Source organism: Ochotona princeps, chromosome 16 (genome assembly GCF_030435755.1).
Source record: "Ochotona princeps isolate mOchPri1 chromosome 16, mOchPri1.hap1, whole genome shotgun sequence".
Taxonomy (NCBI): Eukaryota; Metazoa; Chordata; class Mammalia; order Lagomorpha; family Ochotonidae; genus Ochotona; species Ochotona princeps.
The window spans coordinates 49,578,415-49,593,074 of record NC_080847.1 but is presented as its reverse complement, the minus strand read 5'-3'; the positions used below and the strand labels follow the sequence as shown (position 1 = coordinate 49,593,074).

The following is a 14,660-nucleotide window of genomic DNA, read 5'->3' as shown; positions in this document are numbered from 1 at the left end:
TATGCTGCTTCCTAGCACACAGCGGGGTACAGGTCCCAAGTCCCCCCTGGGGCTGTTGACAGAGGGGGCCCATTCTCCAACTCGCCCACCCAAATGGGCTAATGGTACTCCTGATGGGAAAAGCTGGCTCCCCCACTCCACTGCCTTCCTGGGCAGCAAGAATTCTGTTTTATGGCATAAAAGTCACGGGACCTGCCATGGTCACTTCTTCTTCTGCACGTGGCCGCAGTCGTATTTGCCACGCACAACTTTGAGCTTGACCCCGGGCAGGTCCTGGGTGCGGCCGCCCTGCACCAGGACCACGTGGTGCTCCTGCAGGCTGTGGCCTTCGCCGGGAATGAAGCAGACAGCCTCCTGGCCGGTGCTCAGTCGCACACGGCAGCACTTGCGGTTGGCCGAGTTGGGCTTCTTGGGTTTGCGGATGAAGGTGCGCAGGACCACGCCTTTGAGCTGCGGCCGGCCTTCCGTGGGACCCAGGCGCCGGGGGGGCTTCTTGGGGGGCCCGAGACGATGCATCTGGTTCAAGGTAGCCATGCTGCGGCCGGCCCAGAGTTGGGGGATCAGAGTCAGGCCTGGGGAGAAACAAAGCAACAGGGAGGACAGAGGTTAACAACCCTGGCCACTGCAGTCACTTGGGGAGTGAATCATCGGACGGAAGATCTTCGTCTCTGTCTCTCCTCCTCTCTGTCTATCTGACTTTCCAATACAAATAAATAAATCTTTTTCAAAAAAGACTTATTTTTATCAGAAAGACTTATTTTTATCACACCCTGGAGGCTCCCAGGAGATGGTGGTTCAGGTGCCCGGGTTCCTGCCACCCACACGCAAGACAGGACCTTGGTCTGATGCTGCTGCAGGCATCTGGGAATCTTTGTGTCTTTCCAATTAAAAAAGCTAAACTGGAATCTCTGTAACAAACACTCACCTACTGTGGCTTGGTCTCAACCGGGGACACTTGGTGACTGAGCTGGCCCGGGGTCCAGGCCAAGTTTCTGTGCTTTATGTCACAGTGCCACTTCTCTCCGTCCCTAACCCTTTCAGCACACCAACTTCACAATCCCCTCCTTATCTAGGCTTGGCCCTATATACATTTCTGTGTGTGTGTTTAATCTTGTAAGTTTTTTTTTTTCCCCCCACAATATTTTGAAAGAGCGTTCATTTCGTTACGGGTTTACTCCCCAAATGTCTGCAACAGCCAGGGCTGGACCTGGCCGAAGTCAGGAGCCTGGAACTGCATCTCCACTCCCACGTGGGTGGCAGGGGCCCAAGTCCCTGAGCCACGTCCTGCTGCCTCCCAGCGTGGTTTGCAAGTCAAACAGCCCGGACTCGACCCAGGCTTTCCTATCAAAGACCCGGGGGGGGGCCCAACTGCGGTGCCAGCACCTGCCCCCACGCTCAGTCTCCACCTAGCGGCTGCCCTTGAGCAAGTCTCCTGGGCTCCCCGTGCCTCGGTTCGCTCACCTGCAGCACAGGTGCCACCATTCCATCCCGCTCCTCAGTATGCTGTGCTGGGGTGGCATCGCGGGTTTGACCCACCCCTGTCATTCTGAGTGGAAAACCAAAAGGAGGACAATCCCCGTCCCACCCCACCCTGCGGCCCAGCACCCTGGCTTACCACTACGTACGGACGAGCCGAGGCCACGGAGAAGGCTGGACCAGGACATCCCGCAGCCGCCCGCCTCGTCCTTGGGTTAGGGCAGAGGGTCAAAGTGGCCGGCGACGCTCAGGAATCCCAGACTTGCCCTCACCCCGGCCTCAGAGCCTTACACGGTGAAATCTAGGGGACCATAACCACCCCCCATACCCAGGAGGGAAACCGAGGCCTGCACCGGCCTCACCGACCCCAGGAGGGTCAGTAGACACGCTTACTTCAGCCTCTCGCCCCTTCCAGGGTCATTCAGCAGCCATTGGCAGACCCTGCCTTCGCGCGTCCCTGAGGGGCGGGACACAGACGGCGATTGGGCAATGACGAAGTCGATCTCAGGCAACTTTCAGCGAACTACGTCGAGGCTGGGAGGGCAACCTCTCTGATTGGCTCGTCCCGAGCGGGCCGACTGTTTCACGATTGGTTCAAACGCTAACTGGGCGGGATGAAGGTGGCGTGCCTTCCTGGTCCCCGGGCCAAGATGGCTGCGTCCATCGCGCGACGGTTAGGGTGCCTGCTGTCTCCTGGCGGACTCCGGCTCCGGGCAGGCTGCGCGGGCAGCCAGAGCCCTCGGAGAACTTTCGCTTCCGAGAGACGGGACCGGAACCTCCTGTATGAACACGCACGCGAGGGCTATAGCGCGCTGCCACAGCTGGACATGGAATCGGTGTGCGCATGCCCGGAAGAGGTGGCGCGCGCCCTGGAACTCCGCAAGGGGGCGCTGCGGCCGGCGGACCTGCCGGGGATCGTGAGTGCGCATGCGCGGGCCGTCGTACGGTGAACTGGGCACTGGCTGCCCGCCCGACGCGGCAGCTGAGGGTGCAAGAGGCGGTGGAGCTGGGGAGTGGGCTTAGGCAGGCAGCTTACTTCCCTTCCCGAGTTGAGCCGTCATCTTGTGCGTGGCACACACTTAGGTTAGCCAGTGGTCCGCTCAGTCCTGCTAAGACCCTGTCCACCGTCTGCCCTGGACACTGCCTCCTAGAGGTGTGTACTGCCAGCCGCTCCCTGTGGCCCTCATCTCACGCCCGCCTTACCCTAAGGCCAAAGAGACACACAGGGAGACAGCCGGGGAACTGGGGCGCTTTTGGGTGGAGTGCCAGGTGGGATGTTGCATCCACACGACCGCAGGTGGCAAGCCACTAAAAAGAACAAATGGGGCCCGGCTGTGTGGCCTAGCGGCTTAAGTCCTCGCCTTGAAAGCCCCAGGATCCCATATGGGCACCGGTTCTAATCCCGGCAGCTCCACTCCCCATCCAGCTCCCTGCTTGTGGCCTGGGAAAGCAGGAGAGGACGGCCCAAAGCTTTGGGACCCTGCACCCGCGTGGGAGATCCGGAAGAGGTTCCTGGTCCCGGCGTTGCGGCTCACTTGGGGAGTGAAACATCGGATGGAAGATCTTCCTCTCTGTCTCTCTTCTCTATATCCGGCCTTCTAATAATAATAAAATCTTTAAAAAAAAAGAACAAATGGTTCTGTTGCACCTGCCGGTGGTCGTTGAGAATGGGCGGCGAGCGATAACTAGAGCTCTCCTATTTAGGTAATACTCGATGCCCGGAGGTTGTAGAGGTCTCCTTCTGTTGGGGTGCTGAGTGTGTGGAGAACCCCAAGTCTCCCCAGCCTTGCCCTGGGCCATCCTCGAGCCTAACACACTATCCCCATTTGATTTTTTCACCACCCCTCTGAAGCAGGTACTGCTGTTGCTTCTGTGTTATTGGCGAGGATACTCAGGGAGTTTGTACCTGTGGTATTTGGCTCCAGAACATACATATATATTTACTTGTTTATTTGAAATGTGGTGAGACAGAGAAAGACATCACCCATCCTCTGGTTCATGCCTCATGGCCACCATGGCCAGCACTAGGTCAGGCCAAAGTCAGGAGCCAGCAACTTCCTCCAGGTATCTTGCATGGGTAAGGGAAGCCCAAGCCCGTTGGGCCATCCTCCACTGCTTTTCCCAGGTCGTAAGCACAGAGCTGGATTGGAAGTGGAGCAGCCGATACTTGAACCAGTGCCCAAATGGGGTGGCAGCTTTTGTTGAGGGAGTGCGGTGGTAGGCTGTGACATGAGGCTGCACTGTGGCTTGTCTCTCCCACACACATGCCTGTCCACCGTCCTGTGCTGCGGCCTCCTCACCTTAACCTACAAGCTCCTGCACTCTGCGCCCAGGAAGCTTCCATCCTATATGCTCTGCCTGGTGTGTGGAGTTTTGTTACAGCAACAGAAATCAAGCTAAGACGTTTCAGATGGAAACGCCATAATATCAGCATCCATGTGGGCACCAGTTCGTGTCCCAGCTGTTCAACTTCCCTCCCAGCTTCCTGCTTGTGGCCTGGGAAAACCGTGGAGGAGAGGCCAGGGCCTTAGGATCCTGCACCCACATGGGAGACTCAGAAGAAGTTCCTGGCTCCTGGCTCTGGATCGGCTCAGTTCCAGCCGTTGTGGCCATTTGGAGAGTTGAATCAGTGGATGGAAGATCTTTTTTTCTGTAACTCTGACTTTTAAATAAATAAGTAAATTTTTTACAAAGCTGTCTTCATTGCTAAAAAAGAAAAAAAAAAGACTCCCACTTAGCCCCTTCTACTTGTGTATGTTGATTGGTCTTGGTCACGTGAGCACAGGTAGCTGTGTTAACCTGGGCTGCTGCATGCCCAGCTGGGCATCAGGGAAGCGGGGAGGATGGCTCCTGGGGGGGCGGCAGACAGGACCCCACCGCAGGTGTCGGAGGGAGCAGGGAGGAGAGGGGAGGGGAATGGCAGCAAAGGTGGCCACTCACACTCATGTCTTCCTGTCCCCACGCCCCTGCACCCTTCAGATTGCCTCGTGGCAGGAGTTGAGGCAGTTGCGGGAGCAGATCCGGGGCCTGGAGGAAGAGAAGGGGGCCGTGGCGGAGGCGGTGCGGGCGCTGCTGGTGAGTGGGGGAGCCCACCAGGTACAGGGGAGAAGCTCAGCAATGTGGCCCCCTCCCCTGGTGAGGCCTTAGTGGTGCCTCAGCCCCCAGTTCCTTGCCTGGACCACAGGTGCCGGCACATGGAGGATGGGGGACAACAGGCCTCATCTTCATCCCCCGTTCCCAGACCAGGACTCCCCAAGGGCACACAGTGGGGAGGCACTAGACACTCCCATGGGACCCCAGGGCGTTCACAGAAGGAGAGGCCCTGGGGCTGGGACTGCCAACCACACACACATCCCTGAGTTTTCTCAGTAAGAGGGTATGACCCTAATACCACCTCCATAGTGCATTATGCTAAAGTCAGCCACGAGAGAGGACTCTGCCCATGCAGAAGGCAGCTCCCGGCACACAGAGCCACGGGATGGCTGCGCCATCAGCCCACCTCCACCAGCTGACGGGCAGAGGGACCCGGCCAGGCGCTGACAGATCCCCTGGCCTGTGTGGCCTTTCAGCCCTCTTGCCCAGCTCAGCTTCCATCCACCTAACACCACCCCCCAACACTCACATAATCTCTTTTCTACCAGGTAAACCGGGACAGCCAGCAAGTGCAGCAGGTACTCCTGGGAGTGGATGGCCAGGTCCCGGTGGGGAGTGGGCCTGAGGGTCCCGTATCAGCCCCAGTCCCTCCTCTGTATGTGACAGAAGAGAACAAAGCCCTGTCGACACTCACGGCGCTGCTTCAAGCGCTGCTGCGTCCAGGGCCCGGCTCTGTGCTGGGTTCTAACTTTGTTCTCTCTCACCCACGCCAGCTTTCCCCCTTGTGTGGGAGTGTAAGGAGCCCACTGTCCTCAGCTCCAGCCAGGGCCACACTCCAGCCGGCCAGGAGAGGCGCCTTTGGCCATGAGGACTGAGGGCAGATTGGTGGCCTGGGTGGCGGGGGGGAATCCCCGGCCCTCTCTCAGGTGGACCCCTCATGTCCTGCCCCCAGGAGCCCCAGTATCAGGCCCTGCGGGCGCGCGGCCGGGAGATCCGGAAGCAGCTGGTTCTGCTGTACCCCAGGGAGACCCAACTTGAGGAGCAGTTCTACCTGCACGCTCTGCGGCTGCCTAACCAGACCCACCCAGACACGGTGAGCACCCTGCGGGGGCAGGACTGGAGCACTGGGAGACTGCCCACCCCGGCGTGCCACCTTTCCTTATTACACCTGTATCTCCTTGTAGCCCATCGGGGACGAGAGCCAGGCACGTGTGCTCCACGTGATCGGTGACAAGCCAGGTAGGCTGCAACCCTGGGGTTAGGGGTTCGGGCGGGCTCCCAAGGTTCGGGATCCGGGAGGCCTTGGCTGGGCATGAGTTGCCTCTGAGGGGCGCTTCTTGGAGCTGGTGCCCTGCTCCACCCACGTGGGCGTCCTCGCCCTGGGTGCTGCATATGAATATGTCTGCAAGTACAGAATGTGTGTGTGTACGTGGGGTTTGTGTTGATTGTGCACGTGTGCGGTGTGTGTGCATGTGCAGGGTGTGCTTGTGCCCGCGCATGCGCGTCTCTCCCCCTCTCTAGGCCCCTCCCTCTCACCTCCTGGGTTCAGTGTGTCTCCCCTTCCCTGCCCCTCCTCTTCCTCTCCTTCCTCTCCGTCTGCCGCCAGACCCCCTCCCCTCCACCTTGTCCTCTCATGATCCCTGTGACTGCACCGCCCACCCCACTCCATGTCCCCTCTGACCGTTACCCTTCCCCCCACGCAGCCTTCTCCTTCCCTCCACGGGGCCACCTGGAGCTGGGCGAGAAGCTCGGCATCATCCGTCAGAAGTGAGCAGCCCCCCACCCCTGCCCTGTGCCCGACCCTCCGCACCCTGGCAGCTGGCAACCGGCCGCTGGCTCCACCCATCCCTGGAGGCCTCAGCGTGGGAGGGGGCGAGGCCAGGGCCGCACCCAGCATGAATGTTTGATGCTCAGGCCCCAACTGGCAACTGGGCCTCTGCCTCGCAGCTGCCGGGTCCCCCTCCTCAGCCCACAGCCCTGGGCCCCTGCACACCCGCCCGTGTATCCTGTGTCTCCAGGCGCCTGTCGCACGTGTCTGGCCACCGGTCCTACTACCTGCGCGGGGCTGGGGCCCTCCTGCAGCATGGCCTGGTCAGCTTCACACTCAGCAAGCTTGTCCGCCGGGTACGGGCCAGGTTGGGAGGACTTCCTGGAGGGGGTGGCATCACAATGCTGGGCTCCGAGAGCTCAGGGCAACAAGAAGGAGTGGCCTGGGTCTCTCCCCAAGCTGTCCTCAGTGGAATGGACTTGGGAGCGATCAGGGCTTGCCATTGGCTCTCTACCATAACATGGGGCCTGGAGGGGCTAGCTGTGCCCCTCACTGCCCCCCTCTCTGTATATACACAGGGTTTCATCCCCATGGCTGTGCCAGACCTCCTGCGAGGAGCTGTGTTTGTGAGTGAGCCCCCCACTCCACCTATATCCTCTCCCTCCTCCGTATGCTGGGGGTCCAGGGCCTCCCCCGGGAGACCACCCTGGTCTTGGGTTGGGGGAGAGGGTTCTGCCACCCCAGCCATGCACTTTCTGCAGCCTGGCCTCTTCCCCCAGGAAGGCTGCGGGATGACACCAAACGCCAGCCCCTCTCAAATCTATAACATCGACCCCTCCCGCTTTGAAGACCTCAACCTGGCCGGGACAGCGGAGGTGGGCCTCGCAGGTGAGCACCTGCCTGGGCTAAGGTGGCAAGGTGGGGGCAAGGAGCAGGAGGGGGGTTTGGGCAGCTGAGAGAGTTCAGCCAGGACATCAGGGCAACTCTCGTGCCTATGTGGACAGTTGTATAGGTTGTGGACTGTGCCACCAACAGTAGCGTGACACTCCAGTCATACAGGGAGCACCCTCTGGGGTTTCCCCATGACAGTGACAGTGGCAGCCTGACTGACTCCCTGCTGCCCCCTCTGACCTCAGGCTACTTCATGGACCATGCTGTGGCCTTCAGGGACCTGCCTGTCAGGTGCTGTGCAGTTCCCTAGTCCTGCCCACCCCACTCTGTGGCACTCAGCGCCTGCCCTGACTGCCGTGGTCACCCTACCCCTCCAGGATGGTTTGTTCCAGCACGTGCTACCGGCCCGAGACAGACACAGGGAAGGAGCCCTGGGGCCTGTACCGGGTGCACCACTTCACCAAGGTGCGTTGCACCAGCCTGGAGGTGGGGTCGGCCTTATACCCCGCAGCCCAGGACTTCCTGACCCCCATTTCCATGCCTGTCTGTCTAGGTGGAGATGTTTGGGGTGACCGGCCCCAGCCTGGAGCAGAGCTCACAGCTGCTGGAGGAGTTCCTGTCTCTTCAGATGGAGATCTTGACAGAGCTGGGCCTGCACTTCCGGTGGGGAGCAGGCAGGGGTGGCCTCTGCCCTATACTGGCTCTTCTGGTCTAATGGGGGAGGGGTGGGAAGGGGACCCTGGCACTGCAGGCACTCCTCACACCCCCCACTGTCGGTCCTTTGGTTTTCTGGGACACCCTGTATCTTAGTCCCCTTTCCTCATTCACTTCTATCTCTTCCTCCCACTCTTTCCCCCTCCCCCCACACCTGCTGCCCACTGACCTGCACCACACCGCTGCCACTGCTGGCTGCAGGGTCCTGGACATGCCCACCCAGGAGCTGGGTCTCCCCGCCTACCGCAAGTTTGACATCGAGGCCTGGATGCCAGGCCGGGGCCACTATGGGGAGGTGAGCCTTGGTCCCCTGGTGGGATGTGGAATGGGGGGGATTGCCCCGCCCCCCGCAGCTGGGCCTCTCAGCTGCCACAGCCGCTGCATTGCAGGTGACCAGCGCCTCCAACTGCACCGACTTCCAGAGCCGCCGCCTGCACATCATGCTGCAGCCTGAGGCTGGGGAGCTGCAGTTTGCGCACACGGTAAGGACCCTACCCTGTGGCCTCGCCTCCCCCCAGGCCCTCCTGTGGAGAGGGGAAAGCCTGCCGGGAGTTCCTGAGCACACCTGTGCCCCCAGGTGAACGCCACGGCCTGCGCTGTCCCTCGCCTGCTCATCGCCCTCCTGGAAAGCAACCAACAGAAGGTGAGGGGGCACCCTGTGCCCCTGGTGGGGTAGTGCTGGCAGGGCCCGGGCGGCAACAGCGTCCTGAGAGCTGCTTTCCCCGCAGGACGGCTCGGTCCGCGTGCCTCCTGCCCTGCAGCCCTACCTCGGCGTTGACTGCATCACGACTCCCACCCACACACCACTCCAGTACATCGGCCCCAACCAGCCGCAGAAGCCGCGGCTCCCCAGCCGGCCTGCACGGAGCTGAGGCCCCTTCTGGCCAGGAGAACCTGGACACCAACGCCAGCGGCTGCTGTCCTGAGCCTGCGTCAATGCCGGCAGGGCTCATGAGGGGGCAGGACTCCAGGGCCTGCCCCTCCTACTTCCCTGCCTTCCCCAGGCACAGTCACTGACCACTGACTGCTGTCACTGGTGTGCAGCCTCGAACAGAAGGGGAGGGCCGGGTCTCCACCGCAGCACTGAGCAGAAAGTCCCCCAATAAATGGGCAACACGTGGGCCTTAATGGGGTCGGCACCATGGCACTGCAAGCCAAGCCACCACCTGTGAAGCCAGCATCCCACACAGGCACCTATTGGAGTCCCGGCCGCTCCGTTTCTAGTCCAGCTCCCTGCTGATGTGCCTGGGAAGGCAGCAGAGGATGGCCCGAATGCCTGATTCCTGCCAACCATACAGGAGACGCAGATGGCGTTCCTGGCGTCTGGATCCAGCCTGGCCTGGCCAGTACAGCCATTCTGGATGGAAGATCTCTGCCTTTCTGTGGCTCTTTCAAATCAATAAATTTTAAATAAAATAATGCCCAGCTCCCCAGGAGGTGATGGGTGACTGCAAGAACCAGGAGGTTCCACACCCAGAGCATGTGAGAGGTGGCCTGCGGCCACCAGAGGAACTAAAAGAGCCCCGCTGAGCAAGGCCAGGGCACAGTCCTGTTCTTGGATCCATTTCCTGACCCTGCCTCACCCGCAGCCCCCAGCACCAGGCCCAGCTGCCCCTTCCCCGGCTCCAGGCGGGCCCCAGTAGCATCACAAGCTCCTGAGAGTCCAGGGGACCTCCAGTCACACTTCTTCGGGGAACCTGTTTCATGCCTTGCCCAGGTGCTCAGGCCTCAGTTCTGGGCACATCCAGTTAAGCAGTATACCTGGCAGCTTGACCGTCAGAATGTTCCAGAATCTGCCCCTTGCTGTCCTTCCTGAGCCCTGTTCACCCTCATGTTCCCCTTGAGGAAATGCAGGAGCCAAGGCACGGGCTCCTAGTGCCCTCGCCCTGCTCAGCCCTCCTGCAGGTGAGCGTCTGGCTCCCAGCTGTGTTCCACAAGCCCCACCTGAGCCACTGGCCAGCTGCTGTAGTTCTCCACACCCCTTCCTGTTGTGGCCTTTTGCTTGCCTCTTTGTTATTACTCAGCTGAGCGTCACCTCTTAGGAGAAAATCCCAGCACTCACAGGATCTAGAACTTCAGAAAAGTGGTGGGAAAGGGGCTGGTGCTGAGGCATAGTGGGCTAACCCGCTGTCTGTAGTGCCGGGTCTGATAGCGGTTCCTGTCTGTGTTCTGGCTGCTCTACTTCCCATCCAACTCCCTGCTTACGGCCTGAGGAAGTGGAGGATGACCCTGCACCCACGTGGGAGACTAGGCTAAAGCTCCTGGCTCCTGGCTCCTGGCCTTGGACAGGCCTATCTCCAATCACTGCATCCATTTGGAGAGTGAACCAGCAGATGGAAAATATCTAACTCCCTTTCAAATAAAAGAATCTTGGGGCCTGGCGCGATAGCCTAGTGGCTAAACTCCTCACCTTGCACACGCCAGGATCCCATATGGGCACTGGTTCTAATCCCAGCAGCCCCACTTCCCACAAACTCCCTGCTTGTGGCCTAGGTCCCCATGTGCACCCATGTGTGGCACCCGTGTGGGAAACCTGGAAGAGGCTCCTGGCTCCTGGCTTTGGATTGGCACAGCTTCAGCTGTTGTGGTCATTTGTGGAGTGAATCATTGGCCAGAAAATCTTCCTCTGTCTCTTTCTGTATATCTGACTTTGCAATAAAAATAAATAAATCTTTAAAAAAAATCAATCTTGGCCTTGACCCTTTGTGTCTTAATCCACTATGTAAAGATTATCAAAATAGAATAATTTTAAAAATCAATCGGGGGGGAGGAAGTGATGGGAATAAAAGTGGCAGGAAAATGGAACGGAAATACAAGTTTGGTTTTGAAGGGCGTCTCATCTACAATTTCAGAACACGTTGTTCATGGCAGGGTCCCCTGAGGCCCAGAGGGGTGCTCAATGACCAGAAGGTGTTGGGGCCTGTGCAGTGCCCAGCACCTGGTCCTGCCCGAGGACCCGAGACGACTCCCACGGCAAGCTGTCACCAGCAGTGTAGGACCAAGCTGGTGGCCGGAGGCGGTCGCTGTCCCCGGCCTGTTCTGCAACCCCTCCCAGGACGTCGATTTGGGAGACTGACTTTCAGGAAATGAGGCCCGGCAGGGCCTTGCGGAGGGCGAGCCGCCAGTGGCTGTGGATTCCAAGTCAGGGCTGCCGCCCACTCTCCGAGCTCCCCTCGAGGGCCTCGCGGGCAAGGCGTGGGGCCCCCATGAATAATTGAGGATCTCAGTGGGGGCCCGGGCCGTCCTGCAGCTGTCGCCCCGCCGCAGGCCACGAGGCTGACGTCACTTCCTTTCCTGCAGGGGCCGCCATGTGGGGTTATAAGGGCGCTGGTACCTCGGCCCTCACACCTGGGATGCAGGCCCCGCCACCTCGCGCCATGTCGCGCCGCAGGCCGCCCTCCACGCTGCTGGTACTGCTGCTGCTGCTGGCGACCAGTGGGTACCCTAAATCCCCGGGGGACCGTGGGGAGCACGTGTGGGGACCGAGGGCCACGTGTGGGGCGGTCCATACCCGGGCCCGCGCCCCTTGGCGTCGCCCCGAGCCCAGCGCCCCGTCCTCTCTCCCTTCACAGCCTCGGCTGCTCCCGTGGCTCTGAGAACCGGCCCTTCCAAGCAGGAGGTGAGTGCCGTCGACCCTCCGCTCTGTCTCGCTGACCTCCTGCCCGCTGTCCCCTCCAAGCGCCCTCATCACTCCTCCCCGTTGTCCCCGCAGCTGACCCGCTGTCTGGCAGAGGTGGTCACCGACATCCTGACGCTGGGCCAGGCCCCGAGAAGCCCCTGCACGTCTCTGCTCCAAGGTGAGGAGTGGGCGCCCTAGCACCGCCCCCTCTCCCACACCCGGACTATCCTCGCACGCCCAATGGCCTTATTCTCTTCCAGTTCTGTATGTCTCCTTTAAAGGAACTCAAACCGCCCCCCCCCCGCGCTCATCCAGCCCTCCCTCCCTGGGTTTTCCCTATGTGCCATGCAGAGAGCTCGGTCTTCCTGAATGAGAAGTGCCACGTGGAGCCCTCCACCTGCCTGTTTTCCCCGTGGAGCCTGCTGCCTGGGGACTTCCGCCAGGCACAGCCGAGGGCTGAGCAGCAGGAGAGGGACCAGGAGGAGGCCTCGGACAGGCCCCAGCCCTCGGAGAACTTGGAGCGGCTCCACCATAGGATCTCTCCGGAGGCTGTGGACAGGCCCCAGCTCTCAGAGAGCCTGGAGCAGCTCCACCGCCAGCTCCTCCAGGAGGAGGAGGAGCTGCAGAAGCAAGAGCTTGTGGAGAGCCTGCAGCACCTGTCGAAGCTGCATCCCGAGGATGAAGGGGACACCCAGAAGCGGGAGGCCGAGGCGGAGGAAAAGGGCGTGCATGTGGCCGGTGGAGGCCACAGCCTGTGGCAGGGGCCCGAGAGGACTGACGACCCCTACCCCCACCATCACCATCAGCAACAGCATCTGCCACTCGGGGCTGAGGCTGCTGAGAGGGAGGTGAGTGGGCTGCAGGGCCCATAGGGTGGCTGGCCATATGTTGAGTGGCTACTGGGCTGGTTTACCACAAGGCTGTCATGTGACGCCACTGTGCAGTTGTGGGAGGCAAGACATGGCCGCAATGGGCTGCGGTAGGGCAGCCTTGCTAGCCCCATGGCCGTTGCTCCCGGCTATGGCCGTCAGTATGGACCTTGGTGCCAGTCGCACTGGCCCACCACATCACTTCCGGGGCAGACTGAGAAGCCCAGGATGACCCCTCCCCCGTTTCTGGTCCCACTAGGAGCAGGATACCGAGCGGCTGATCCACGTGTCAGAGGAGCTGAGGAAGGCGTCTGAGGCGCTGGGGCGGGAGCTCAGGAGGGACGGCTGACACCCCCGGCCCCCCCTTCTCCTCCTCCCTGCACTTCTCATGGCTCAGGACTGCTCCCCTGCCAGGCCCACCCCCCACCTCACCTGGCACCTGACTCCTCCACCTGCCTGCCAGGCAGCGGTAGAGAGAAAGGTGCCCTGGAACCAAGCTCGGGGGTGTGAGACCCCAGTCTGAGCTGGGGAGGGAGACTGGGCTCAGACCTGACTTAGGAAATGCCCCCCACACCTGTCCACCCCCTGCCGGCCCTTCTGAGCAAATAAAGCAGAGAAAACCAAGGGTCTGGGTGTGGCCACGTGGGGGGCAGGGAGCAGGGAGCTGGGGAAAGGCAGCCATCAGCCTGGTCTCAGGGTGTCAGAACTGAGAGTTTATTAAATGGGAAATTATATTAACAATTTAAAAATCAGACAGAGGCGGAGTCTTCGGGGCGAGGTTTGGAGGGCGGACTGGGAGATGGCCGGCTCTGGCTCCGGCTGCTGTGGACCACGATGTCATCATATTCAGTCTGGGGACAAAGGCAGGTAGGCAGAGGACTTATGGCGACAGCCACCTTACCCCCTGCCCACAGTGGCACACAACATCCTGAGGACCACTCCCTCGAAGGCCCAGGCCCCAACAAGCCAACTCAGCCTCTCTGCTCCTCGTTCTCATAATCCCGTGTTCAAGGTCATGGCTGCTATGCCTTGTGCTCCCCACTAAACTCAAGCTGTGGCCTTGGCCGCTGCTCTGCGGCAACTCCAGACCTCCCTCCTCCCGCCATCTCTTCCCTCAGTTCCTGCCCGAAGACCGTGGTCTTCATCGTGCCACACTGTTCTCTGCCCAGGGTCACATCTCTGTCACCTGGGCTCTCTGGCTTCCTGTCCTCACCTCTTCTAGGGGTCCCATCGTGGCCTGAATGCACCTGCCAGCAGCCACTGCGACCGGGCTTCTCTCTACCTCTGCCTGTCCGCGTGCCCGCCCACGGTGGCTCTCCTTCCTTTCCCATCCGCCTCCCCCACCCACACACAGCCCTGGGGTTTCCTCCGGACTCACGCCCTCATCCGCGTTGTCACTATCACTGTCGCTGTCACTGCTGCTGCTGGAGGGGCTGGGTCTGTCCTCGTCCTCAGGCTCCGGGGCTCCGTGTGCGCGGAGCAGGCGGGCAAGGGTGGGGTTGGGCCGCAACAGGGCGCTGCCCAGCGGGGTGCGGCCCCCATACATGCGGGCGGCAGGGTGCGCGCCGGTCCTCAGCAGGAGCTCCAGGACATCGGCTGCCTGGGCCTCCACGGCCAAGTGCAGCGGGCTCCGGCCACATGTGGGCTCCTATGGCAGCGACAGAGAGGTCAAGGGTTGGTTGCAGGCGTGCCCGTTCCCAACTTCCTCCCTGACCCTCAAGGGCACCTCACCGGTTTGTTGAGGTCTGCCCCAGCATCACACAGCAGGCGGACCATTTCTGCATCTTTGTGGATGACAGCCACATGGAGTGGGGTGTGGCCTGCAGACAGAATGAATGCTCTCAGACCACGGGGTGAGGGGCCCCAGGCTAAGGTACTGGGAGAGGGCCACATGGCCTCATGGTCACCAGGCTGGGGGGCTGGCTCCAAAGTGCCATGGTATATCAAGGAAGCCCCCATACCCCAAATGTCTGTGTCTTGGGGGACTGCACACGCTGCAGGGGCTGCGCGTGGAGAGAAGAGAGGTCTGGACCTCAGGGCTAGGCGGGCTGAGTCTCTGCTCTTACTCCAGAAGGACATGAGTTCCAAAGATTTCGGGCCTGGGCCCTGGGGTGGGAGAGAGTTCCCATCTCCTCTCCGTCCCTGGGTGTCAGCTGGGCTCACAGAGGGGCACCTGGGACTAAGATCTCAGAACTGGTGGGTAGCCACAGGGCAGCTGAGGAGGGCTTCC

At 60.9% G+C, this 14,660-nt stretch overlaps 4 protein-coding genes across 7 annotated transcripts in view; 2 read left to right on the top strand and 2 right to left on the bottom strand.

Annotated features, from left to right (window-relative positions):
* Positions 1–106: 106 nt before the first annotated feature.
* MRPS12 (mitochondrial ribosomal protein S12) lies at positions 107–1,944 on the bottom strand. Of its 3 annotated transcripts, none has more exons than XM_058674551.1 (3): positions 1,870–1,944; positions 1,616–1,685; positions 107–572 (listed from the first exon to the last, which is right to left on the bottom strand). In XM_058674551.1, exons 2-3 carry the CDS (start codon positions 1,662–1,664, stop codon positions 202–204), a joined length of 420 nt encoding a protein of 139 aa, XP_058530534.1. In that variant the 5' UTR covers positions 1,665–1,685; positions 1,870–1,944; the 3' UTR covers positions 107–201. The 3 variants fall into 3 exon arrangements, with proteins under 3 accessions (XP_058530534.1, XP_058530535.1, XP_004595147.2); XM_058674552.1 differs by lacking the exon at positions 1,870–1,944 and adding an exon at positions 1,768–1,853; XM_004595090.2 differs by lacking the exon at positions 1,870–1,944 and having other exon boundaries at positions 108–572; positions 1,616–1,863.
* Positions 1,945–2,025: 81 nt separating this feature from the next.
* SARS2 (seryl-tRNA synthetase 2, mitochondrial) lies at positions 2,026–9,177 on the top strand. Its single transcript, XM_004595175.2, has 16 exons — positions 2,026–2,393; positions 4,456–4,551; positions 5,118–5,147; positions 5,522–5,662; positions 5,754–5,808; positions 6,273–6,336; positions 6,588–6,693; positions 6,916–6,963; positions 7,117–7,225; positions 7,474–7,519; positions 7,606–7,693; positions 7,782–7,891; positions 8,144–8,237; positions 8,332–8,424; positions 8,520–8,585; positions 8,671–9,177. Exons 1-16 carry the CDS (start codon positions 2,091–2,093, stop codon positions 8,812–8,814), a joined length of 1,593 nt encoding a protein of 530 aa, XP_004595232.2. The 5' UTR covers positions 2,026–2,090; the 3' UTR covers positions 8,815–9,177.
* Positions 9,178–11,255: 2,078 nt separating this feature from the next.
* On the top strand, positions 11,256–13,054 carry CCER2 (coiled-coil glutamate rich protein 2). Its single transcript, XM_012929779.2, has 5 exons — positions 11,256–11,377; positions 11,515–11,561; positions 11,655–11,739; positions 11,913–12,409; positions 12,690–13,054. The coding sequence occupies exons 1-5, from the start codon at positions 11,296–11,298 to the stop codon at positions 12,777–12,779; spliced, it is 801 nt and encodes a 266-aa protein (XP_012785233.2). The 5' UTR covers positions 11,256–11,295; the 3' UTR covers positions 12,780–13,054.
* Positions 13,055–13,122: 68 nt separating this feature from the next.
* NFKBIB (NFKB inhibitor beta) overlaps positions 13,123–14,660 on the bottom strand; it is a 70,960-nt gene continuing 69,422 nt past the window's right edge. For both annotated transcript variants that reach the window (XM_058674683.1, XM_004595173.3), the window contains 3 exons: positions 14,162–14,250; positions 13,809–14,078; positions 13,123–13,281 (listed from right to left, as the gene is read on the bottom strand). In XM_058674683.1, the coding sequence (XP_058530666.1) occupies positions 13,180–13,281; positions 13,809–14,078; positions 14,162–14,250 (461 nt within the window). In that variant the 3' untranslated portion in view covers positions 13,123–13,179. The remainder of the gene's footprint in view (positions 13,282–13,808; positions 14,079–14,161; positions 14,251–14,660) is intronic.

Coding starts and splice junctions, on each gene's coding strand:
- SARS2 (XM_004595175.2), top strand. CDS start 2,091: ATGAAGGTGGCGTGCCTTCCTGGTCCCCGGGCCAAGATGGCTGCGTCC. Junction 6,337..6,587: donor CTCGGCATCATCCGTCAGAA/GTGAGCAGCCCC, acceptor CTGTGTCTCCAG/GCGCCTGTCGCACGTGTCTG. Junction 7,520..7,605: donor TTCAGGGACCTGCCTGTCAG/GTGCTGTGCAGT, acceptor CTACCCCTCCAG/GATGGTTTGTTCCAGCACGT.
- CCER2 (XM_012929779.2), top strand. CDS start 11,296: ATGCAGGCCCCGCCACCTCGCGCCATGTCGCGCCGCAGGCCGCCCTCC. Junction 11,378..11,514: donor GCTGCTGCTGCTGGCGACCA/GTGGGTACCCTA, acceptor CTCCCTTCACAG/CCTCGGCTGCTCCCGTGGCT. Junction 12,410..12,689: donor CTGAGGCTGCTGAGAGGGAG/GTGAGTGGGCTG, acceptor TGGTCCCACTAG/GAGCAGGATACCGAGCGGCT.
- MRPS12 (XM_058674551.1), bottom strand. CDS start 1,664: ATGTCCTGGTCCAGCCTTCTCCGTGGCCTCGGCTCGTCCGTACGTAGT. Junction 573..1,615: donor CGGCTCGTCCGTACGTAGTG/GTAAGCCAGGGT, acceptor GTTTCTCCCCAG/GCCTGACTCTGATCCCCCAA.